The sequence below is a fragment of the Gouania willdenowi genome, chromosome 22 (genome assembly GCF_900634775.1).
Source record: "Gouania willdenowi chromosome 22, fGouWil2.1, whole genome shotgun sequence".
Taxonomy (NCBI): Eukaryota; Metazoa; Chordata; class Actinopteri; order Blenniiformes; family Gobiesocidae; genus Gouania; species Gouania willdenowi.
Window position 1 is genome coordinate 23,561,932 of NC_041065.1, and position 26,936 is coordinate 23,588,867.

A 26,936-nucleotide genomic window follows, 5' to 3' on the forward strand; every position below is an offset into this window, starting at 1 on the left:
TGGCGCAAGTCATTGTTAATCTGAAATTGTTGAAAGAACTCCCCAAATTTGGGAAATTTAAGTGAAAATCCTGCAGGGACTGTTGTACTTTATCATTTATAAATGATTTTTAAGTGGAATTGCACATTAATGCTTAATTTGGTCCTTTTCCCACTAAAATCTGTGGCCCATTTAAGTTCAAACTGTCCGTATTTGGCCCTTGAACCAAAATTAGTTTGACACCCCTGGTTTAGAGAGTCATGACACAGGTTAGTTTTACCCCACTGATAATGTGTTGTGATAGTATAGATATCTCATAATTATGACTTTGTATCTCATATATATGACTGATTAAAATGGGGCTTCCATAGACAGCTGCTGGATTATGACACAATAAAAATTAAAGGGTGACTTCCAAAATCAATTCCAATACAGATGAAAATACTTGACACCATAAACAGTAAATTTAATTTTATTAAAATATACCATACATTAAAAGTTACAATCCATACAATCCTCTCACTGTGTTCGAAACAATCCAACACAGCACATTAAAAAGTTTTAAGATCCAAATAGTTCTAATGTAAATATATTGCACCAGCACTGCATCCGTATCTACAGGAGCAGCAAAAGAAAGCTCTTAGCAAAGAAAACACACAATCACATCATATTCCAACAAATATACAACAGAAAGCGCAGCCACTTTTTTTTTGGAATAGTTTTGCACATATACATAAAATAATATTTACATAATTTGCCATGTTTAGACCCAGGCTGTATAAAATCCCAGCCGTGGAATGTTTACTCTTCTTTGTCGGGAAAATAGTGCAGAGGGAAGACTTCCACATCCACCAGGAAAAGTTACTGTTCCTGCCGTCGCCATTTTTAAAACTAAACTATGTTCTTCCAGTTCAGGGTTAACATTTTCTCTTTCCTCTTGATTTCCTTTTTCTGGAGTCACCTACGGAAACAAACAGTGGAATGAATGAGGGCCATCGAACATGGCAAAGCACTTTATTTCCCTTTGAGAATATTCCATTTACAGCCAAACAAACTAGTCCTTATCGTCACAATCCAAATGATCAACTTTGCAATGTTAAGGAATACATTTTAATGCTGCAATTTAGGATAAAGACTCATTTATTAAAAATTGATTAACAGGACATTTACACAGAAAGCACATGACAGAATTGTTAGCTTGAACAATACAACATTTTAAGGAGAGCGAGAAAACATGGAGAGAGAAGACACAAAAGTGACAACTTTTATGAAGCGACTCAGTCCACAATGACTTCACAGATGACTTCAAAAGCTGCAAGGCAGTGGAAATCAGGAGAAAGAAGTGACAAATATGTTGCTGCTGATTAAAAAGGATTATTTAGCTCTTGTTATTTATTGTTACCCCTTAAACAAAATGGAATAAATCATCAAGATTTTAATATTCACTGTAAATTCAGCGTTAGAGCAAGCGAGTGTTATAAGTTGGACAACACAGACAAATGGAATCCAGATTCCAGTTATATCAACAGATGACGTGTTATTTGGAACAAAGCTGGGATGATGATTGGGTTTAAAAAAGGCGGAGGATACTCCTGCTCACAGTTCGCCCATTGGACCTACCTCACTGCAACACACAGCCTTTTTTATGCTTACTGTGTCCTTTTCCACTGTTACCTTGTGTTTCAGAGAGTCAGAACGGAAAACAGAGCATTCAAACAAACTGGCCAGACTTTAAATCCATTCAACAATGACTTTAATAACTGCTACATCACGGCTTTGTTATCCTTTAATAAAAAGACACGTCGCTATATAAAATACTTATTGACACACATGTTTATAACCCATAGATAAAATGTAAAATGTTAAAGGTGTTAAAAGCAAAACCAATAAAGACTTCTTTTTGAGACACGTGGTGATTCTAGCTTTACAAACATCTTTATTGAAGTGGATGGATGGATTACCTGGAGTACTTTTCTTTTTGTTTCGTTTAAAGAGCCCGAAGGGTTTCTTTGATTCAGGTTTAAGGGGGGATGGATGCACCACTTCAGATGCTGATGGCAGATTTTCTGGCTCCACTCCATCTGGAACATCACACCCCTCGATGCCCTCATCTAGTGTAATCACATTACTCTTCATGGGCTCCACAACGTCATGTTGACTCAACGGCCTTGTGATGCATTCCTTTCTTTCCACCGCCTTTTGTCCTGTGGTCAGTATTATATGGCTTTTTTCATCCCTGGTTTCACCTTCATCTCTCACTGTATTGCTCATCAGGCTCTTTGTGACATCGGTGTCTTTATTACTTGAAGGGCTAGAAAGGTTTTCCAACAGCAGGTCTGAATCTGAGAGAGAAGTCGGACTGAGGACGCTGGTCTCAGCTGAACTCACTGTGAAGCCATTTGTGGAGGGACAAGGAGGCTGTTCACTTTCACTCCCAGGCTGGGTATGAGTCACATCCAGCGTCGTTAATGGTGGCGTCTGTGAGTCCAGTCCCTCCGGCAGCACCACAGGCCTCACTCCTCCTGGCAGTACCATGGGGGGAATGGCTGCCTCGTCTTGCCTTCCACTCAGTGGAGCCGGTTCTGACTGGCTGTGATAACCGTTCACTTCTCCCGCGCACGACGGGTGATCCTCTGCCTGAGGATTGGTGGGAGCGGAAATGGTGGCTGCTTCGTCGGCTTCTTCGTCTACAGGCTTCACACTTGTTTCTGAAAGAATAGGTTAGACTGATGTAAGATATGCAAAAGGACAACTGTTATTTAAACACAAGTGATGCTGTGAGGAAGTTATCAAATAGTTTCTCCCTCTCCATCAAGACTTAAAGCAGGGATAGGAAACTTATCACAGCGGGGCCACAAAAATGTGATTTTCTGATCCGAGGGCTACATTATTAGCATTCATGCTATTATTAAGAATAACTACAAATCTGAGCATTAACAGGAAAGAACAAAGGTTTTTTTTTTTTTTAATCATTGTTTTGGTTATTTTATGCATTTTTGGAGTCATTTTGTATTTTTTATTAGTCCTTATGTGTTTGTTTTTTTTGTGTTATGTTTGCATTTTGTTTATTGTCATTCTGTGCCTTTTTGGAATTTTTGTGTAATTGTTAGCATTGTGTGTTTCTTTGGTGTAATTTTGTATATATGTCGTTTTGTGTGTCTTTTTTGTTGTTGCTTCGCGTATTTTGCTCTTTTGTGTGTTTTTGGACTGATTGTGTATTTTGTTGTGCTTCACATTACTTGAATTACAATTTTTGAATGTAATTTAGCCAAGTAATGTTTTCTTCAGCATTCTCTATTGGAATTAGAGCACATATTTGAACAAAAAAAAGCTAAAGAAAAGAAAAAGAAAAGTAGTGTTAAAAAAAACCCAAACATAAAAGGTGATGAGCATATAAACTTCACGCTACTTTAAGAATTGTGGGCCTTTGTCATTTTTACAATTATTCCACTGGGAAAATGACTCACCACAACACTCCTTTCTTCTCCCTTCCTACTTTGCTCTTGTGCCAAATAATGCCATTACTCTTGTTTTTTTTCGAGGATTAAATTCACAATTTGAAAACTTTTTTATTTGGACACAGGAATATTTTTTTGCTTTGTTTCAGTTTAAGTTCAAGTCATGAAAAAACTTAAAAGCCACAATTTACTTTCCAAATATACTGTTATTCTCTATGAAAATGGATGCAGAGTATATGATAGATTAGTTGCTGCAGTAGCATAAAGTTGGCTTTTAGCTACATTGACAGACATTTTTAGTTTGTTCCAAAACAGCCATAATCTGTTACAAAGTCCATGTTTAACGCACAAATTTTATGTTGACCAGTCACAAGACAAGACTATAACCAGTGGAACTCTAACACTCATATTTACATTGAATGGTTAAAATTTAACAGTATCAATATTTGAATTAATGGGAGCTGCTCATGAACACTTTCAATCAGTCACTCAATAACATGATCACTTGTGGAACTCTAACACCAACAGGCAAAGTGTTTCCAGTGTGTCCAACCATTTTAAGTGTCGGCGTATCGGCCCAACTGGTGATCATTATAACTGGTGACTCGTTTATGTTTAAATTTTAGTACAACAAAAACATGTGGACAGGGATATTATTTCATCATATTTGGGCAGAAAACTTCAACTTTGTGTAAAACTAGATCCACTATTGTTTGTTATGTTTCCCTAACCATTCTCACTGACTAAGGAGGCAAAGCTGGATCCTACTCTGAACAATGACTAAAAAAAAATCTTGGAGTAGTTGGAGTACGAAATAAAGATATTTAGAGTATACGTCAGTGCACTGCATGAAACTGCATCTGGCAGCACAAACTGCATTTGTTTCTTTTACTTTTGGTTTAAAAACATTAATTTATAGGCAATTTGGGTTAACTTTTAACTTATTTCCTGGTAGGCCTAAAAATCATTTTTGAGTCCTATAAAACTGTCGACAAAAAAATAAAATAAGGTATAATAAAAAGTACAAAATAAGATAGTAAGGCTCATGCAAAAGTAAAAGTAAAAAAGCTGTTTTTTGGGGATGCAGTAAAGTGTGGATGGCGGAGCTTTAAGCTGCAGGTGAAGGCCACGGTCTCTTACCCTTACCAGGTGGGCAGGCATTCTTATGTATTTCACTAGAAGGAAGGCTTTCCGAATCGCACCTGGGCCGGGTCTTTCTTAGGCTGAAGCCTTTCCTGATATCTGCCAGGAGGTGGTCTATAATGCAGCCGTCGTTCTGAGGTACAAAGCCTTTCCTGACTGGAAGAAAAAAAAAGAAAAAAAAGTAATCAAAATGCTTAGTGATGAAAGAGACTGAACAAATTGATACATACTTATTTTTCCATTTTCTCCTTTTTGTCTCTTTGATTCCTCATCTGCCAGCTGCTTCTTCCTCTTCTCAGCCTTTGCGGCTTGTTCTTTTCGGTTTTTGTTTTCCTGTCGTCACATAAAGAAAGTCAGTCACTGCAGTACAAAACACTTAATGCCATTTTTGTCAGGGTATCATTTAGTCACATTCTGTACTTATCAGCAGACGGAGTTATATTTTGCAGAGAACTCTCTACTCCTAGAAGTAAAACTGTGCGCTCGCTGACCTTCAAAGCCTTGATAAAAAGTCCTCGGAAAGTGCGGATTGTTCCAAAAAGCTCCTCCAGCACCAGCTTGTTAGCGTCTTCGCACAAGTACACAGCCAGTTCTTTTTTCATCACTTCAATCTCAGTGAACCTTTGGTTCAAAGCTTTGCAAGCCTCCAGATTTTCCTGCAGCAAAGGAAAAGGACCAGTATACGCTGATTCATTGACCCTAAAAATATTTCAGTCATTCATTTTTCAATCATTGAGGAGGAAATCTCACATCCAGAACTTTTGCATATTGCTCCTTCAGCTCTTCCAGAGAGTTGGACACCTTCTTGACCGTCTCGTTCAGTTGTTTGAGTAAGGCACTGGATTCTGACTGAACGGAGTCCAGATTGACCCTGAATGCAAAGAATTCTGTTAATACTTACAAAAAAAAAATAAGAAATTAAATAAAAGATGGCGGAATAAGACTTCTATACCCAGCTGCTTTTTCACATATCTCAATGTCATCCGGCAGTGCCAACAGCTCCGGGTGGTTCGCCTCCGCTTCCTTTGCAAAATAAGCCACAGTGTGTAATTAAACATGGCTCATGACTGATTTAGAAAAAATATGGCAGCTTGCAGCCTCTCGGTGTACCTCCAAGATGTGATGGAGCAACGTGATGCGACTTTTGTTGGCCTTCGTCTCCGTCAGCTTGAGTAAAGAGCTGATTTTAAAGCCCTCCGCATTCCCCGTGTGACTTCCCTGGAAGTAGAACAGCGATTAAAAATGCAAACTCGGCAGTGGAAGTGGAAATGAAATGTGGGAAGTGGTTACTCACATAGTTGAGAAAATTTCCCACATCCAGGATGAGTCTGCAGAAACTGGGCAGAAGCAAGCTGGTTCTGAGAGCTGAGCGAGAAAAGGGGACGGCGTGTGTTAGATGGAATAGTACAAAGTGGCAGCTGCATGCAGGGGACATCAGGTTGATCAATACAAGCTCACCCTCGCAGGCCTCCTCCACCAGTGTGACTTTGGGTTTCAGCATCTCCAACACTGACGCAGTTTCCTCACACAACAGCATGCACTCGATTCTGAGCTGATAACTGGGACAAAAAAAAGTCACTTAAATTAGGACAAACTCTTTTTAGTTCAGGGACCAAATACGAAGCAGTTTGAGCACAGATTTTAGGTGGAAAAAGAAAGATTCCATGTTATTGTGTCCTAGTTTGCACTTATAAAGTGCGAGTAGCCTGTATCAGTACCTTCAGCATATTCACTTAAATTTCCCTGATTTGGGGAAATTTTGTGGAATAACAATAGAATAGTTGTTTATCGTCATTGCCCTGTAAAGGTACAATGAAATTCAGGAGGGCTCCCGCTGAGACGTGCACACAAAAACAATGAAACACAGGAATAAAAGCTAAGAAAAAAAATACATATGTGCATTTAAAATTTTTTTTTTTTGAAGAAGAAAATTTGCGAGATTTTGGAAAAAGTACTTTCAAAATGTGAGATATAAAAAAAAAAAATATATATATATATATATTTTTTTTTATATATATTATATTATATATATATATTATATATATTTTTATATATATATTGCAGTGATGTGAAATAAGGGCTGGGAAACAGCTCTGCAAATATTGTGGATTTTAATTGAATTTTTGTATTTGGATGGGCTGAGATATACAATTAGTTTCTATCATTATTGCTTTTTCAAGAAGGCCGAATTTGATGGTCTAAAGGGCCGGATTTGGTCCCCGGGCCTCGAGTTTGACATGTGAATTATGAACTTGGCGTGAGACCATCACTTATATAATAATGTCATATAGGCAGCGTAACTGTTAGCAATAATGAAAGCTACCTCGGCACAGTGAGCAGGGAGGTGTAAAAGCGGTCGACATTCGCCAGCTTTTCTTTCTCTCCTTGGAAGGACTTCAAATTCTCAATCTACATGAAAAAAAAAAAAAAAAAGACAGGACTCAAATGTAAACTCATTTTTCAGGTGGGCACCTACTTGGCAGGTAATACTCTTAAGGTGAGAATACAGACGTGATGTTAACACACCTCATGCTTTTCAGGTAAAAGCTTCAGAAGCTGTTTAAGCACCTCCACATCAAACCTGCTCCGGTCTCCGTTTTGGATCATGGCTACAAATTCCTCATTTTTGCTGGATAGAAGAAGAAGTAAAAAAAACAAACAATCTACTAAATCAGTAAAAATTCGCTTTCTTTAAATACATAAAGCTGGAAATCCTCACCATTTGAACTGTTTTAGGAATATATTTAAGTTCAAGTTCTTCTTTGGATCAATGAAAGTAATCTGTAGAGGAAAAAATAGAATTTTTTTTAGTGTGCGCGTGTGTGTTAGAGGAACTATGTGGAGTGTGGACTGAGCAAACCTCTTTAGGCTCCTTCTTGACAGGAGCAGCTGCCCCCTTGTCTTTGTGCTCTGTCACCGGGAGACAGAAGAGCTGCTCGATACTGCTGTAGTCCGGCTCCCGAGATGTTGGCTCCTTCTGAACCGAGGCCCACATGGAGTGACCATCTGTGTGCAGAAAGGGACACGATAACGACCTATCAGCTGATGTGATGCTTCTGTTGAATGTGTCTTATAAAACAATGAGAGGTCCGCTTTTAAATCACTTGCTTTAACATCTTTGGTAACACTTTACTTGAAGTTTTATACAAAAGGCCGACATTACGCTGTCATTATCCGTCATTAGCATGAATACGGTGTCAGGAAGGCTGTCGTTAAGAGTTGTTTGCTAAATTATGACACCTTTAGAGCTATGTTGGCCTTTTTTCGGGTTAGATGGAGCAAGTGGAGGCAGATAAGGTAACAGGAGACCAAAAATGGTCCAAAGTCGGCAAAAAACGAGGCAAAAGAGAGAATAAAGTGACTAAAATGGGAAAAAAAAAAAAAAAAAAAAAAAAAAAAAACAGTCAAGAGAGGCCAAAAACAAAATTAAAAAAATGGGCAAATAAAGAGTAACCCAGGTGGTATTTAATGGCAAAGGGTAGCTTAAAAGAGCCAACTGTGGCAAACAATAGCAAAAATGGGCAAAATGTGGAACAAAAGGAGGCTGTAGGAAAAAAGTAAACAAGTGGTATTCATTGCGCAAAAGTTAAGTTATTTAGATGAAAATGAGCCCAAAAATAGGAAAAAAAAAGTATTTATTGGCAAAAGGTAGCGAAAGTCTGAAAAAAGTGTCAGAACTTTTTGAAGAGGAACAAAAATGGGACAAAGGAAATGGGTAAAAATGGGTTAAACAGTTTCTCTTTTTTAAGGTTTTCTGGGGGAATAATAATTAAAATTAAGACAAAAAGCCACATGTTGAGCATTACTAACGATGATTTCTACGTGGTGTACGCTAATAATGTAGTGGGCTGGTTTAGACAGAAAATTTCTAAATTTTGTACCAGTCCACCCCTGGGGTTAAGGTAACTAACAACAATTAATGACATCCTTTATGACACTTTACTCACGCTAATGACAGGTATCATGTTATAATAATGACAATTTAACATCAGCCTTATGTATAAAACTTAAAAGTAAAGCGTTACCACATCTTTTAATGTAAATGGTAGCTTCCCAGTACAACAATGATCCATGCTTGTGATGCTTGACGTACCTGTAACAGCACGAAGTTTCTGCCAGTTCAGCTTCTTCATTCTCAAAGTCGGGCATCGACTTGTTTTCATGGGAGTGCTGCACCCCAGAGTCTGGCTGCTCTGAGCCATTATCAATCCCATGAGAGGCGGAGGAGGAGCCATGCCAGGTAAGGGAGGAGGAGGAGGAGCCATGCCAGGTAAGGGAGGAGGAGGTGGTGGGCATCCTCCACTTCCTGGCAGAGGTGGTGGTGGAGGAGGAGCCATGCCAGGTAAGGGAGGCGGAGGTGGTGGGCATCCTCCACTTCCTGGCAGAGGTGGTGGAGGTGGAGGAGGAGCCATGCCCTGGCTAAAAGGCAGCGGTGGTGGTGGTGGTGGTGGAACAAGTCCAGGCAAAGGAGGAGCACCTGGGCCTCCTGGCATTGGTGGAGGAGGGGGCGGTGGAGGAGGTGGGCACTGAGAAGGTAGAGGAGGAGGAGAGGCACAAATTGGCCTATTGGCTGTGCATTTAATGGGATTGTCCACCTCGAATGAGCTCAGTTCAGTCTGCACAGCTTTGTCCACTTTGACCAGCTGTCCATCCAACTCATGCAGACCTGTAGAGCTCCTCCCTTTGAAAAACATCAGCCGCTGCAAGATCTTCTCACTGGACTGCATCTGGGCTGGAGGACAGACACACACACAAATGAACCCAGCATTTGCAAAAACATCTTCTAATCAAAAGTGTTAGTTATTGAACTGCGGCTTGTTTCTGATGCACTATAACTCAGATTGTACAGTGTGAATATGTTGTGTTTTAAGGCTAAAACATGCAGGACTGGAGTAATTTAGATCAGGGTTACAATGATGGTTTTAAAAAGGGCAAAATTTACTTTGTGTTTGTAAAATAAAGAAGATTTAATAATTTGTGTGGCTTGATTATGAATTACTTTACAATATAACACTTTTCAGAGTATGAGGAAACAGTTTCAGTAATAAACAAGAGCACACAGAGGTTTGCAAGTTCAGATCAGCTCACCAAATTTAATTTTAATTTTGAAATATCCTTGCTCAAAAAACCTCTCCTGGATACTGTATCTACAGTACCATGAACCCGTGCCTATCAGCTCACCAAATCTCACTTAAATCCAGAAAACTGTTTGAGATATCCTGCTAACAAACATCCACATCAGATATAAAACATTACCTCCTTAACCTCAAACATCTGTGTTCAACTTAAACATCCTGTGTGTGGGAGGGCTGATGCAAATGAAGTGGCCACTGAGTAGATCAGGACCAGAGACACTAGTCTGGGGTTGAGACTAGGGATGGCTTTTCAACACTTTACTTGATTACAATGCTCAGGTTTGACTCTTCACCAACTCACAGTCGTGGGCTAACAGTATAGCTCTGTTAGTGATGTTCTCCAGAGCTAGCCAGATGTCGGTGCGGCTGGGTCCGAGCACCAACAGAGTCTGCAGAATGGACAGGAACTGCAGCGAGGCTGGAGAGCTGCTCACCTACACAAGCCCATTAAAAAAAAAAGTGTTTTTTTTTTTTTAAATAATCCATTTTGCCAACCATTAAATTCTTTTTTTTTTCTCAAATGTTTTTATGAGAGCATTTTCAGGCAGTATATAAACATACACTGTAAGTATAGAATGAATCAACTTTTGTGTGCTCTTTTCTTCAAGTAAAAACATACAAACAATACCACTAACTAAAAACAACATCAACAAATGACTGAAGTAAAATGATTCAGTGAAAAACCATGAAAGTAACTAAGGCAAACTATGACAATGAGGAGGAAGAGGACCACACATACCCACCCACCCAGTTCAACCATCGTAGATGGCAGTAGGTTTTTTTTACCTTCTACATGTGTAGAAATCACCATATTCCTGGAGGTGCTACTGTTATAGTCCTGTATGGTAAAACCACTTGCAGTAAATAAGTGTTAAAACAATGTGAGTCGTTTACTTTCGCCGTTTTTTTCTTAAAGAAGCCATTAAAGAGGTCAGAGTTTACTGTTTATAATACAGCCTTACATCTAATGCAACTCTTTCGCTATTCAATTCAACTTTATTTATATAGCAGCAAATATAGCAATAAGTCATCTAACAGCACCTATCATAAAATAAAGTTATGTTTATATAGATACACTATATTCAGTGTCTAGGTCACACTTCACTGTGTTGAAAAAAAAAAAAGGTTTTATTTCTTTTTTAATAATACAGGAAGCACTACCCATAAACAGGAAGTTGTGGCCCCAGGAACATAAACAACTTCCCGCATGGTGACATTCCTATCCCAGGTCAGTTTGGTAGTGTCTATTTCTATGATTACCCTACGGGCAAATTCCCGGTGCTATTGGTACGTTTACCGAAGTACACAAACATAGCGTCTTATGGTTAGGTTTGGTCTTAGTCACATGACCTAAACTGGCCAATGACTGACCTATTATATGACCTAAACTGGCCAATGAGGGGCGCTGCGTACGGATAGAATGTCGGTATATTGATACGGCAACCGTACGGATTGCCACTGCCTTATAAAAAATTAGAGGTGGAGTTAGTTAGAGTTTAAAATACGCAACGACAAGAAAGTTGTTTGCACACTGTTGCTGTTCCTTTGTAGAGCACAGAGCAGAGCATTGCTCACCCCCACCCTTTAAAAAAAAATCAGTGCTCTGATTGAAATGAGTATTCCTGATAAAGGGCTTTTGAATGGTCTGCACTCACCTTGTTGAAGAGGGTGGTGAAGACCTCATGGTGATTGCTCATATCTATGCCCCCATACACTCGCAGCAGCTCTTCCTCATCCTCAGCCATGGCTTCTTCAAACGCTTCACATTGAATAATCAAGTCCTCATCCTCCTGCTCCCTGCACACCAAACACGCAAATCACTCAAACGTTATCTGCAAAAGCAGTCAGAAGTGACCTTCGCTTCAATCACTGCCATTACTGAATCTAAATGCCAAATCTCTTTCTTAGATTAGAAGCTTTCTTATTCATTTTTTTTTCTTTCCCTAAAGTGATGAAATTTGCTTAAACTTAAGACAAACGTGTTTGAAGGAAACTCTTACCTCAACTTTGGCAAGATATCAAGTAATTGAAGTCCTACACAAAGACAGACAAACAAACAAACAAAGGCAAAAAGACAATAAGACCTGAGAATCACCACAATCAGTTATTTGGTTTTTAAGAGAGTGCAAGTTTTCTTCAGGTTATCTTATAGATTAGAGAAAGTGGCAGAGTCACAGGTGAGCAATCACAAAGGGGCGTGGCTAGCCAAGAGACTGATTATGCTGCGTTCAAGGCGACTCAGACTTTTTCGCCCTCCTACTTGAAAAAGTGACTATAAGGCCAGCTGATGTCGGAGCTCCCACTCGGTGAAGTCAGAAAATAATTCGAGAATCAGTCGTTTGAAGTCAAACAACAATGTTTACATCTGTGTAGAACCATTGGTGAAATATTGTTTAAAAGCATTTTAACTGACAAAAAACATTAGGAAATAACAATTTTCACCACGTTTACAGTTTACTTATACCGCTATTGTGGAACACAGCTGTATTTATGTTATTCCAATTTGGTTTTAAACAAACTTTTTTCATACTAAAAATGCATTTAAAACGCTTCTTTTTAAAATTTTCTCTTTTTTTATGACTTCAATTTTATTTATTTATTTGTTTGTTTTTGTGCAATGTCATGTTTTAATGCATTGCGTGAATTTGAAATGTACTACACCAGTGTCTCCCAAACTTTATTGCCCCATGTACCCCTTAGCCTTTATTTCTTATCGCAAGAACCCCTTAGCTCATGTTATATATTATTTATTTGTGTCTGCAGCCTTGTCTAAACTCTTTCCTGTTGTCCAACATTAACCTTGAAATTGGGCTTTTTTTAATTCATTTCTTTCTGAGGTTTTGCTCATTTTAGAATTTGAACTTCACCTTTTTGGTGTATTTTTAAGAGTTGTGCCACAAATTATTATTGATGGATGAGACAAAAAAAAAAGTCTGTGTGCATGTAAAAAAATAAATAAATCTATAATGTTGGAAAAAAAAATGAACTAACAAATGTTTTCGTGTATCTTCTGAAAGCTGTTCAAGTACCCCTAAGGGTACACGTACCCCAGTTTGGGAACCACAATGCTACACAATAATAATAATAATAATAATAATAATAATAATAATAATAATAATAATAATAATAATAATAATAATAATAATAATAATAATAATAATAATCACTATTCTGTAAAATCATACTTTGTTCACACAAACATTATTTCCTTGAAAAATCACCAAAAACATGGCTGCCCACTGTAGTATAGATATTTCGATTGTATTTCAAGAAGTTGGAAAGAATATAAAGCCCAACATAATACACAAAATAACTCTCAAAACACACAAATTGACAGCAAAACGCACAAAGAAATTCCAAAAATACACAAAATCACAACTAAAACAGACACAACAACCACTCAAACAAACAAAATAACAACGTATTACAGAATAGCTCCAAAGACACACAAACTGTCAACAAAATGAAACAAAATGACTGGAAAATACAGAAAAAAACCCAACGAAAATACAGAAAGCGACCCCAAAAACGCATATATTGACAACATAAATGCAGAAAATGACAGACAAATACACTAAATTACAACAAGAACACAAAAAAATAACAACACACGACTACAAAAACACACAAAATAACCTGGGATTAATACTCAATGAGTCATTATTCTAAAATGCTGACATGAATATTAATAATGTGGCCCTCAAATCAGATACAATCACCTTTTTGTGGCCCCCGCTGTGATAGACTTACCCAAATCTTTTCCTCCCCTTTGTCAATCAGTAAAATCAGGTCACTTGACCTATTCTTAGCCCGACAAAGATCTTTGTAACTGCTGACCTGCTTTTCCCCCATTTTAGCATTTATTTGGACGCTAACAGTTAATCACAGTGTAATTTTACACACAATAGGACGGTAAAGTCATTAATTCTTAATGACAGCTGAACAGAGACCCTACCGATAAACTCCTTTCTCATCTTATCCCTCTGCCGGAGGTCGTCCGTCCCAAAGATGAGCGCGTTGATGACGCTGAGGAGTGTGACCATGTAAGGGATGTTATCTGTTGCCTGCAGCTCATTCATGACCATGCTGAAGCGATACTGTTGTGTTTTCACCCCCTGAGTGCGTGGAAACATTAAAAGAACATCATTCTGCACCAGATGAAACGCCTTGTTGTGAGATTCATTAATCAAGACTGGTGATGTAGGAATGTGCAATCAAGCTAATGTGGCAGTAAATGCAAAGAGTCGTATTTTATTTATTTACATACCTTGTAATGATCCAGAGCATCAAGTGCCAAGCGATGACCATCGATGGAAAACATGCTGAGGGCTGCAAGGAGCTCAAACACCTGCTTCTTCACCATGGTGTTAGAAGTGTCCAAAGCTACGACATGAGGCACATCACAGACAGTACAGGTTAATGATAGCATTTGGCCCCCCCCCCCCAAAAATGTGTTTCCCACTCCCCAAGTCTGAGATGAACTTGTCCCTCTTGTCTCTGTCGCTTGTGCCTTAACCACTGCACGAGGCTTTGTTTGACTGCTCATTTAGACGGAACAGCATTGAACTCTGTCCTCTAAAGATGTGGCGTGTGAGATAAACATGTGTTTGTTTGTGTAATGTGTGTTTGAAAGTGGAGAAATCCAATATAGGCACGTCACTTAACTTTACTTATCGTGGAATGCCCTTAAGTAACCTCAATGATTTGTATTTGTACACAAATCTATGTTAAAATAAAAATCCCGGAAAATTGCGGATTGATTACGTAAAAACAAACAAACAAACACGCAAAAAATACTTTTAAATATGTGTACTGGAATTACTGTACATGGTTTAAATTAAACACTATCTCAGTGTTTTGTGTAACTTTAGGGAGATAATAACATTATGATGCCGTTGTGAAATGAGATACGCTAAATTCTGCTTGTGTCAAACTCAAGGTTCGGGGGCCAATTTCGGCCCTTAAGAGCATCAAATTTGGCCTGCTCGAAAATGTAAAAATAATAGAAGAAACATTAAACATTTTGTAAATTACCAACAAATCTCAGCCTCTCCAAATACAAAAAATCCATTAAAATCCACAATATTTGCACATCTCAGTTTCCCAGTTCCATTATCACATGACGGCAGTCATTTTTAACCTCAAATCACTAAAAAAAATCATTTTCATCAATTTATTCCATGAAATGTCTCCAAATTCCCAAAATCAGGGACATTTAAGTGAAGAATGAATATCATGTATAAGTGGAAGTGCAAACCAGGGCACATTAAAGTTGAATTTTCTCTTTTTTTCCACCTAAAAACTGTGGCCCCACTTAAACTCAAACTGGTCCAAAATGAGTTTGACACCCCTGCATTAAAGGGTTAAGCTCTTTTAGCCTTTTTTGATTTTTTTCAGCATAACCTCTGACAATGATTCATGAGTGCAAAGTCTTCTTGGTTTAAGGAAAAAACCCTGTATATTTATCTTAAGTAACAAATTTAATTAAAATGTATTATCCAATTATTTTATTTCTTTTTTTTTTTTACAGTGCTTTTGATTGAATACCTCTGTTCTTAACACCATAGACACCAGCATCACTACTAATATATGAAAATGAAATACTGTCTCTTTTTAAATTTGTTTCTTTTCTAATATTTTATACCCATGCGCTTTTAAGCTGATGGACTTTTTTTATTTCGAGAGACTTTTACCATACCTTATATTGTTTTTATGATAACTGTGTCTGTCAATCTTTGAAGTGTACTTGATTGTTGTTGGGAGGGGCATGTGCAATTTCATTGTACGCTGTGCAATGACAATAAAATGATTTGATTCTATTCTATTCTATTAATCTGCATAATGTGTTTTAAATGAATGCTATTAACCTTGAGAGAGCTTGCGGATGTATCCTTCATTCTCAATGATGAAGTGGATCCCTGCTGATGAGTTCATCACTGCACGGACGCAGCTGACACAGGTGAGCTGCAGGAGGGCGTCTGCAATGCGAGAGCATCCGCGTCCAGACAGACGATCCAGAGCCTCCAGGAGGAGATCCAGCCCACATAACTCCAGGAACTGGACCATCCATGTCTGGTCGCTGCCTTCAAGGCGACGCTTTAGCCCGGAGTAGTTGACCACTGTGGGGACCTGTAGCAGCCTGATGCACAGTTCAGGGTCGGCACTCTCCAGGTTGGCCTCCTGAGTCGTGTCAGAGTCTTGTGAGGAACCCAGGCGACCCCTGACCGCCGCCCACTTCTTTTTCCCGTCGGATTTTACTGACATGATGGCTGGGACAACTGCACAGAATGGATTAAAGGCATTTTATTCACACATACAAAGACTAATAATAACTGAGCATTGGGACAAGCATCCAAATAAGTCATTGCACTGGTGAAGCATCTTCGATAGTACTCACGTTACTGTAATTGAGTTGCTTTTATGGGTACTTGTACTTTTTTTTATGTATATTTCTAAATCAGTCATTTTACTTGTACTTAAGTACATTTTAAAAGAAGCAAGTAATTTGTTACGTTTCTACACCCAACAGTTACTGAGTACATTATTATTTTTTGTTTTAAAATGATTAACAGACATTGTTAAACTATAAAAAAAAAATGACCAACAGATTAAATGTAATACACACGGCGCTAAAACAGTACTGAACGGAGGTTATTTCAGTCTGAGGATTGGTTTCATTGATGTTATTCTATTCTTTTTTTTTTTTTTTAATACATTTTGACAAACCTTTTATTTTATACAAATGCCTTTGTGGAAAATAGATTAAGTTCCAACTGTGCAATATTTTATCTCTTCCTTTTTAAGTTTATACATGAAATGTTTACTGTATGCAAGGGAACCGTGGCAAGATTTATTACCAAAAATAAACATGGGGGGTGAAAGTAACTAGTAACTTTTACTTTGAGTAGTATTTAGTTACACTACTTTTTACTTGTACTTGAATATTTTATGTATGACTTACTTGTACTTCTACTTGAGTACAATTTCAATCAAGTAACAGTACTTCTACTTAAGTAGAAGGAGTATATCAGTACTCTTTACACCTGTCTATAGTTCACTATACACTTGAAGCAAAACCTTACTCAACCTACCACTCATAACATTACTAACACTTGGGTTGTCTTTTTACTTTCGTTACAATTCCGATATTGCTGCCATGAGTATTGTATTGGCAGATACTGACATTGAACCAATCTGATCCGATAGCAGCACAAATTATACATACTTTTATTACTTATTTTGTTATATGGAATGTTAGAAAAAGCTTGATCAAGTGATATTATTCAGAGAACAATAGTCAGCCCCAGTAGGTATGACAAAATACCATACCAGTCATTGCCAGATCTCGTTAGATCTCGGAAGCTAAGCAGGGCGTGGTTAGTAGCTGGATGGGAGACCACTGAGAATTCCAGGTGCTCCAGTGGTATCTGTTATTGTGTCCTTGGGCAAGGCACCTCACCCACATTGCCTAGTATGAATGTAGTGTGTGAGTGAGTGTTGGTGGTGGTCGGAGGGGCCGATGGTGCACTTTGGCAGCCTCGCTTCCGTCAGTCTGCCCCAGGCCAGCTGTGGCTATAATAGTAGTTTACCACCACTAAGTGTGGAGTGAGAGAATAATGCCTTAATTCTGTAAAGCTTTTTGAGTGTCTAGAATAAAGCGCTATATAAAATCCAATGCATTATGGTTATCTGAAGCATTAATTATTAACCAATGGGTTACATACATTTTGACCTCAAACATGAGAATATTCTACAATTGTCATAAATGAATAAATAGAAAAATAAAAAAAATCAGTCAGATGATAAATCCAATTAAAAAAAAAAATCTATCTATAAAAACGAGGAATCTGTCTGTGTTCCTCAAATATCTGCAGATCAGGATCAGACTAAGCTGAGAGTTTCAACATGGCTGCTGCTTGGTTCAAGGGTGTGCAATGTCAGATTTGTTTGGACGCCCCATCCCCCGTGCCCCACCTCCTGAGTCGACGGACTCACTGATGATGTCATCAGTCCTATCTCTACAGTGAGCTCTACAGTGATGATGTCATCAGTTATAACATTAAAACATTGGGCCTACTTCTACAGTGATGATGTCATCAGTCCTAGCTCTACAGTAAGCTCTACAGTGATGATGTCATCAGTTATATAACATTAGAACATTGGTCCTCCACAGTGATGATGTCATCCCTATGTTCCAATCTTCTAATGTTCTAATATTCCAATGGTCCAAATGTATTATAGATAAATGTCATCAGTCCTTCCCTCAAAAGCAAGAAGAAGGAGAAGAATGTCTGTGTGTGTGTGTGTGTGTGTGTGTGTGTGTGATCGTCAAATATCTCTGCGGATCGGCTTCTATAATTACCAGTTTAGATAGTTACTGACGATAATAGTGGTGAAGTTAGACATCAATGACAGCAGACAAATTCATCAACTCTAAACAAAACATTGTCATTTGCCAATATTAAACTGAATCCTGTAGGATTGTTTTTTTTTTTTTTGCAGTCAAGAAAAGAAAAGATCAGACTGACCTGAGAGTTTCAACATGGCTGCTGCTTGGTTCAAAGGTGTGCTACGTCACATTGGTTTGGACTGCAATGATACCGTTAATAAATGATTTTATAAAAGCTCTATAAATTCCGTGTGCATCTAAACTGACTGTTGTGGAATAATGACACTAAACGAGTCCGGACCGATTCTGTTCCGGTCTGAGGAGATCCGGCAAACCGCCAACAAACTGGAATCGGAATAGTTGGGGATCAACCCCCTACAGTGTCCTTGCTAAAAGCCAAAATATATGAAAACACAATAGTTATCACACTACACATTTCACAACAAACCTAAATGTCTCTAACATCTCACCTTCAAACACAACCTCATTTGGCCATCCATGAAAAAAATCCACTTTTCTATAGCAATACATACTTCCTATGGGCCCTGCACTAGTACTTTTAAAGGGAAAAATAAGCACTAGTGTAAATTAAACATGAGAATATTCTACAATTTACATTCTACATTGTATTTGAGTGCTTCTACTGGAAATTTTAAATGCAGGCTGACATAATCTGATAATCGTTTTTTGTTGATATTGGACCGATGTCCAATATCAATATGGGACCAGGACCACCTAAATACTACCTAAACCCTCTCTCTCTTTCCTTGTTTCCTTCTCCTTTAAGTGCTGCCTGTACTCAGGAGTAGCACTGCCCTCTATAACAATATTTTCTCCAAGAAAAAAAACATGCATTCGTCTTGAAAAGTTTACATTGCATGTAGACTCAACCTAAGATGAAATGATTGTTTTAACAGCATGTAAAGATAATCAAGCATTTTTAAAAAATATATTAATCAGATTTAAAAAAAAAAAAAAAAGAATAAAAATGACTCCGGTTTGCATCTATTTGTGGACGTCCAACTGTCATGCTCAGTGACTGATTGGCATTGCTATCCTTTTCAAAGGAAGCAGGCAAAAAAAAAGAAAAAAATCGAGCCATATCAGAGAGGAAACAAGAATAGGAAATGACAGCTCTGCACATTGTGGGTGAGTTGAAGTGTGAATATGTCAGCAGTCTAGCCATCGGCCGCTCTCCCAAACATTCCACCTTAATCCTAACTGAAAGAGTCTCACTGTTCGCTCAGCAAAACCCAGCAAAACCCAGGCCCGGTCATGTCTGGGCAGTGAAAATTATTATCTGCAATATAAATCTAAGTGTTTACAAATCATTGGCATTCCAGCGCACACAAGAAAAGTCACTAAAGTGCACACATATGGTCCAAACTGTCCCCTCCTCCTGACATTTTTCCACCGCAAAGTCCCTTCTTTTCACCAACATACCTAACCCCGGCCCAGGCATCCTAAAACTATCCAATACTATTGAAAACAACCAATATAAACACATTCCCACACTGTAATAAAACCAACAGGGCTTGGGGTTGAATCCAAAAAAGGGAAACTTTCTCTAAAACTCTAAAAATACTCAGGGCTAAAAAACTATTGTAAGGTGGGTCAGCATTATCCCTCCATCTCCTGCTGTTGACTTTACACTTGGCAGAGATTAGACAAACATATAAGACAGGGAGTGATGAGCACAGACAAGGAAAATATTCGCCACAGGGTCAACCCAATCACCAGCTCGGAAAAAAATTAAAGCTATGACAAACTCCATGCCTGACCGTGTGAGTCCTGCCTCAGGAATTTTGACTTTTTCTGCTTGTCAGAGGCTAAGAAAGCCACGTAGTTATTAACAGCTTCCTAAGAGCTAGGATGACTCATATGTTAGAAAAGCGAATAGTAATGACTTGTGAAAAATCTGACAAATTGAGTTTTAATGTACTTCTTAAATCAAGGTAAAATTAGACTTTTCTTCTCTCACATTTTCTGGCGAAGGAGCCTGACTGCAGCACTTCAGAGCTGTTGCCAGTGTGAGAGTGTTACCGTGGCAGCGAGCGACTCACAATGGTCTCTTACAATGGTGATTTCTCAATGCATTTCACTGTGCTGTGTTGATTAGCCTTGAGTAAGCAGGATTTTCTCCTCTCCTATTTAGGACAATCATTTTCTGGCCAGAAAAAAACTCTTTATGATCCTTAAGTACACATTATGCAAGCTTCATGTCGAGTATAAGGATGTTACTAACTCAGTGGTAATATGGATCAATGCACAAAATGACAAAAAAAACAAACAAAACAAAAATTACAACAAAAATGAACAAAACAGACAAAATGAAAAACAAAAATGGAAAAAATACACAAAATGACAGCAAAAAACACCCAAAATGACTCCAGAAAAACACAAAATAAAGAAAATACACACAAGGACCACAAAAATACAGAATTTGAACCCAAAATCACATAAAGTGACAACAGAAATGGATAAAATAACCACAAAAACACGCAAAAATGCCGTCAAAAACACACAAATTACTGTAAAAACACAAACAACAACAAAAATACTCAAAGTGACTCAAAGAACACGTTATATGAGAGAAAATTATACAGAATGACAATAAAAGTTCATCACAAAATGTAATAAAAGCACACAAAATGACACAAAATAAAGAAAATAAACACAAGGATGACAAAAATACACAAATTGACCATCAAAACACATACAATGACAAAAAACTTATCAATGGCAACAAAAATTGACAAAATTACAACAAAAACACACAAAAATGACTTCAAAAACACACACAAATTACTCCAGAAACATACACAACAAAAATACTCAAAGTTACTTGAAGAACAAGTTATATGAGAGAAAACTACACAGGATGACAACAGAAATTACTCAGAAAACCACTTCAAAAACACAAAATCACAAGAAAAATACACAGTGACTGGAGGAACATGTTAATTGAGAGAAAATTATACATAATGACAAAAAAATAAAATAAAATACAAAAAAACTATACATATACACAACACAAAATGACTTCAAAAATAGAAAAAAACCCTCTGCTCAGATTGGTCATTATTCTAAATGTTGACATGAATGCGGAAAATGATCAGACAATCACATTTTTGTGGCCCTCGATGTGATATAAGGCCTCTGCTCCATGGAATGACTCAGGAAGGAAAGGGCTGGTCACAGGCAGAAACTCGTGGCTAGATAAACACGCTGCAGCAGATCCAGTTCCTCTTTCAAAATTGCTGTTTCATACTCAAAAATGAAACATTCGCCTTTAGTTCCAATGAAGACCACAAGGTAACCGCATTTCAATTGGCTTTTGTGCAACTTTGAATTGTCAACCTTGTCTGCCAGAGCCCCCACATGTACCGCTAATAGCAGGCTGATTCACAGCACACAGGACAAGCCTACTCAGCTGGCCTCTGGTTGAGCTTCCCACGCAGCAGCAGCAGCAGCAGCAGCAACAGCAGCAGCCCACGCCTGTAGCTCTTTACAGACTGCTGTACCTATTCCTCTCCTTTGAAAGGAAAACACAAGAAAACTTCAACATCCAAGGACTGACGTATGTACAGAAAGAAAATCTGCATAGGAGCACAAAGTAGGCAGAATGTCTGTGAAAGTTCTCAGTAATCCAGATAAGGATGATTCTTTTAGCTTCGTCGAAGTTTTGCATGAAAACGTTTCAGCTTGTACCCTTCCTCAGGTCTTAAAGTGACGGGTTGGGAGAGAGTGCAAAAGGCCATCTTTGAACAGAGGACTATCTATATAATCCCATCATTTCTTAACTTTCTTCATTTCAAACTGATACCAGGGTCACTGAGCCACACAAAAGGTTAATCAAGGCTCATCAACTCCCCAGTGTAGATCCCAGACTCCCAACTGGTCAACTTATTAGATATGAGGTCAAATGTCTTCAAGTCCAGTTGTCTTAATTAAAGGTCCCATGTCATGCTATTTTTCAATCATCTCCATTAGTTCTAAGAACCCCAACATCATAGTATTTGAGGTTTATTTTCCCAAACTCGCCTGTTTTCCAGAGTTTTAGCCTCTGAAAAGTCACTTTCTGAGCAATTCTACACAATTCATGAGTAGGCGTGTCTATAGACGGGACACTGACTTCCACCCAAGCTCATGCTGAATGTGCACATTTGTGGGCGTGTCTGTTTACATGTCAATCACGGCAGAGAGCTTCCTGGAGGCGCGGCTTCTGCAGCTCAGTGCTGCGTCAAAATCGTCATCAAAGTGGGAACGGGTCATGAAATTGGAGCGAGGTGTTTGGGCTCGCCCTGCAGTAAGAAAGGAGAAAATCACCCTCTAACTAACGATTGAGGGAATCCATGAAAAAAACACTTTGGACATGTGTATGAAGCCCAAATAGCACTTTTATCATGTTTAAAGCACAGAAAAGTCAATTTAGCGTAACATGGGCCCTTTAAGGAACCAGAAAAAAGTCGTCAACAAACTTGTTCCAAACTCAAAGATCCATTTGGAATAAAAGAAATACTAAACCAATAATAAAGCAATAAATACAGTAAAACAAAAAGACTAGTAAACAAAGCAAATCTCCTTTTTTGACAGACATTCTCAGTTATCTGGAACAAAGATCCTGATCATGGTACCATGATCATTCACACTTCAAAGGCTTGGAAGAAATTTTGGTAACACTATACTTGAAGTTTTATACATAAGGCTGACATGACGCTGTCATTATTATAACATGACACCTGTCATTAGCATGAATAAGGTGTCATGAAGGCCGTCATTAAGTGTCGTTCGTGACCCTTACCCTAACCCTTTGTTACCCTAACTCCTGACCCTAAACCAGACCCCTAACTAGGGGTGTGTATTGCCTGGCATCTCGCGATATGATTCGTATCCCGATACATAGGTCACGATACGATACAATACGATATATCCCAATATTTAATTATAAAGTGATTATTGCGATTTTTAAATATATGACTTTAGAAACAACTAGTCTGTAAATGTGTACACCTTCATGAACATTATGCATGAATTATATTTTATTGGCATATTTACACTCAAAACATTGGCCTTAACATGCCATGTGCCAGCAACTTAAAATAAAAAAAAATAACATACAATCTGCCTGTAGCTTTTAAAACCAACTTTGACTTTAGTGCAACTTAACTGAGGTATATGCCCTAGAACAACAAATAAATGCAGAAAGTTAGTTCTTTCTTTTTAGATTTTATTGAAAAAACACAAGCTGGTCAACATGCCCAGGTTTTTAAAAAAGAATTTAAATAAAAATAAAATCGATATGGATGCATTTTGAATCGATCCGAGAATTGCGCGACATAATATTGCGATATATCGCCAAACCAATTTTTTTTCAACACCCCAGCCCCTAACCCTACCTTAACCCACTAGATCCCTCCACCTAATCCAAAAAATGCCAACATAGCTCCAAAGGTGTCATAATTTAGCAAAAGTTGTGATAATTTAGCTAACGACACTTAATGACAGCCTTCATGACACCTTATTCAATGACAGATAATGACAGCGTAACGTCAGCCTTATGTATACAACTTTGAGTAAAGTGTTACCAAAATGTATATCCCCATTAACAATGATATAGTAGATCTAAATGAATGGGGAGGGACCCCCCTTTTTTTCAAAAGATCGCGATGAAATGCGCAATCCAGATTAAACTTGGTGGCGTAATTGAGGAACCAACCTGACATAACCGAGTCAGATTTATTAAGGATCAGTCAATTACGAATAAACATATTCATTTTAAAAACTTTGCGAGCCCATATAAACCGTTGGGTTCAGGCAAAGATCTTTAGCTCTATAAGCCGGGTATAGACTCAGACTTCCCAAATTGTTCCGATTCAAGTTGTTTCCTTTCAATTTTCGATTCGGTTAATGATTTTTTTAGTTACAGTACCAAGTTCACTTGATTCAAAATTCAAGATTTTTATTTGTCACATGCTAATACAAATGTAAAAGACTGCCCCGCAAGGCCATGCAACAACAACAAACACTCAATCTAGTAATATACATAAATGCAAAAAATAAAAAGAGTTATGTGAATGCACAAACATAGAATACAGAATCAAATACTGTAGACAGTGCAAGTGTCAACGTGTTAAATATAAAAAGTTCATAGTGACCAGGGTCCAGCTAAATAGCAATGTAAAATAGTTAAAAAAATGAAAAATGATTATTGAATGTACAGGATAGAAAAATATAGACAAATCTAAACAGTGTCCAGAGGTGTCAAAGTGCAATGTGCAGATTGATTTTTTTTTTTTTTTTAAAGTTTTTTAACTGAGGAGAGTGGAGTTAACAATCCGGATAGCATAGGGAAGAGATTCTCAGATAATGAATTCTGTAAACAGTAGAAACTAGCTCTAGCGTGTTGCAGTAATAAACATATTCATGTTTCCATTAAGAATTGAGCCTACAGCATTGCATCACACCTGATTAAAAAAAAAGACTAAATAAATGTTTGATTTCAGGATTTCACGAATCGATATTGTGCCATTGAAATTGATTTAAATCGATTTTCATTTCTTGCAAATATTGCCAAAATGAATCACCTTGGAAATAAATGAGACTGTGACCCATTGAAGTCAGACCTATGACTTTCTTTTGGGTCCTGACCCACATGTTGACAACCTGTGCTTTAAATCATGCAAAGATAAATATTTAACAGCAACCATCTGGCACTTACTTATAACTATCCAGAGTACAACCTTACCTGCTCCACTTCACTGGCCCAACAGCAAATAACCTGCAAAGTCTGCAGCATGGATGACCAAGTGATGTGTGTCCGTCTAAATGTGACTGCAGGTCCAATGTCCTATCAGCACATTGACAAAAACCAACTGACTTGTTTCACAAAGCATTGTAACTGCAATCTGTGAGGATTTCATTTTGCAGCGCAGATGGGGTGCCAAATGTAAGAACTCTTTTATCATACTTTACTCACATTTAGCTCATTATCCTTTTATTTGATGCAAAATAGCATTTGTGTAAACTTGAAAAATAAATCTAAATGTAAAAGTTAAATATAAATGTTAAATATAAATATTAAATCTAAATATAAATGTTAAATCGGTCGCCAAGTGTAAAGCTAATTATTTAGAAATTACACAAAGGGAGCTGGTGTATGTAAAACAGTATCTGTGTGAACATAAAAAATAAATCTAAATGTAAAAGTTAATTATAAATGTTAAATGTAACCCTAAATATTAAATATAAATGTTAAATTGGTCGCCAAGTATAAAGCCATATCTTTAGAAATTATACAAAGCGGGCTGGTCAGCACCTGTCAATAACGTGGTCCCGCCCACACAACTGACTGCGGCTCAGTGAGTGGTGGGGTGTGTGGAGTGTGGGCGCTGAGCTGCTCACTTTGCATAATTTCTAAACATTTAGCTTTATACTTGGCGACCGATTAAACATTAAGATATAAATATAGCATTTAGATCTACACTTAACATTTATATTTACTTTTAACATTTATATTTTCATTTAACATTTATATTTTCATTTAACATTTAGATTTACATTTAACATTTAGATTTTCATTCATCATTTAGATTTACAATTAACATTTAGAGTTGCATTTAACATTTAGTTTTACATTTAAAATTTAGATTTAGATTTAACATTTAGATTTACATTTATATTGATTTTTCATGTGTACCCATCTATAACAATCATAAGGAAACAAGCTGTTTTACTTGAATTTCTTTCTCAAATGAAAGAAAAATGAAGTGACCGAGTTTTTACATTAGGCACCCCATACACTCACATTCTGCCTCCTTCATTCCCTTGCCTTCAAGACAAAAATAATCTTTAAAGAAAAATTATTAATTTCTAAACATTTAGCTTTATACTTGGCGACCGATTTAACATTAAGATATAAATATAGCATTTAGATCTACACTTATCATTTATATTTACTTTAAACATTTATATTTTCATTTAACATTTATATTTTCATTTAACATTTAGATTTACATTTAACATTTAGATTTTCATTTATCATTTAGATTTACAATTAACATTTAGAGTTGCATTTAACATTTAGTTTTACATTTAAAATTTAGATTTAGATTTAACATTTAGATTTAGATTTATATTGATTTTTCATGTGTACCCATCTATAACAATCATATAGAACATGCTGTTTTACTTGAATTTCTTTCTCAATGAAAGAAAAATGAAGTGACCGAGTTTTTACCTTAGGCACCCCATACACTCACATTCTGCCTCCTTCATTCCCTTGCCTTAAAGACAAAAATAATCATTAAAGAAAAACAATGGAGCAACAAACAGGTGACTTGAACCAGTCTGCAATAGCCACAGGTACAGGATACATTTAGATTTAAAACGTCAATAACGGTTCATCGTTGCCACTTTGCGCACAGATTTTCATCCCATACCGACAGGACGTAACGGGACACCAGCAGCAGAAAAGCAACATAAAACTATCACTCCTGCCCAAAGCTCATATTAACGCATATGTACATTATATTCATCATCAATGACAGGAATGAATTACCCCTTACCTGTATTTATGTCATTAAACACACGTCCTCTCTGGACTCCTGGGGGAGATGACGATGACGCTTTGGTTCTGGTTCAGTCCACTCTTTTTTTTTTTTTTAAATTTATCTATTTATTTATAATGGAATTAAAGGGTTGTGATCAGCTGAGCGATGAGAGGAGGGTCACAGCCCGTCTGCAGAGCGATCAGTGCCGCTCAGAGACCGCCACAGCCCCTGGACCTCACTCACTGTGACAGACTGAGGCTGTGAAGACAGCAGCAGTGAT

General features: G+C 37.5%; 1 protein-coding gene across 8 annotated transcripts; it reads right to left on the minus strand.

The window, feature by feature from the left end:
* Positions 1-435: 435 nt before the first annotated feature.
* LOC114456597 (inverted formin 2) lies at positions 436-26,913 on the minus strand. Of its 8 annotated transcripts, XM_028438476.1 has the most exons (23): positions 26,672-26,913; positions 15,583-15,993; positions 13,983-14,098; positions 13,671-13,830; positions 11,716-11,749; positions 11,371-11,512; positions 10,017-10,149; positions 8,674-9,312; positions 7,441-7,586; positions 7,300-7,361; positions 7,107-7,209; positions 6,904-6,989; positions 6,039-6,139; positions 5,875-5,945; positions 5,691-5,798; positions 5,533-5,603; positions 5,331-5,451; positions 5,072-5,236; positions 4,811-4,913; positions 4,584-4,736; positions 1,941-2,687; positions 1,600-1,653; positions 436-940 (listed from the first exon to the last, which is right to left on the minus strand). In XM_028438476.1, the coding sequence occupies exons 2-22, from the start codon at positions 15,977-15,979 to the stop codon at positions 1,601-1,603; spliced, it is 3,711 nt and encodes a 1,236-aa protein (XP_028294277.1). In that variant the 5' UTR covers positions 15,980-15,993; positions 26,672-26,913; the 3' UTR covers positions 436-940; position 1,600. The 8 variants fall into 8 exon arrangements, 7 of the variants coding, with proteins under 7 accessions (XP_028294277.1, XP_028294273.1, XP_028294271.1 ...); XM_028438472.1 differs by lacking the exon at positions 26,672-26,913 and having other exon boundaries at positions 4,578-4,736; positions 15,583-15,979; XR_003672852.1 differs by lacking the exon at positions 26,672-26,913 and having other exon boundaries at positions 1,600-2,687; positions 4,578-4,736; positions 15,583-15,979.
* Between the last annotated feature and the right edge of the window lie 23 nt (positions 26,914-26,936).

Bases quoted from the DNA above. Each gene is read 5' to 3' on its own strand.
- LOC114456597 (XM_028438470.1), bottom strand. From the start codon at position 15,979: ATGTCAGTAAAATCCGACGGGAAAAAGAAGTGGGCGGCGGTCAGGGGT. The intron at 14,099-15,582 runs GTTAATAGCATT...CTCATGTCGTAG, and splicing joins CATCCGCAAGCTCTCTCAAG to CTTTGGACACTTCTAACACC. The intron at 5,237-5,330 runs GTGAGATTTCCT...CCTTTGCTGCAG, and splicing joins AATATGCAAAAGTTCTGGAT to GAAAATCTGGAGGCTTGCAA.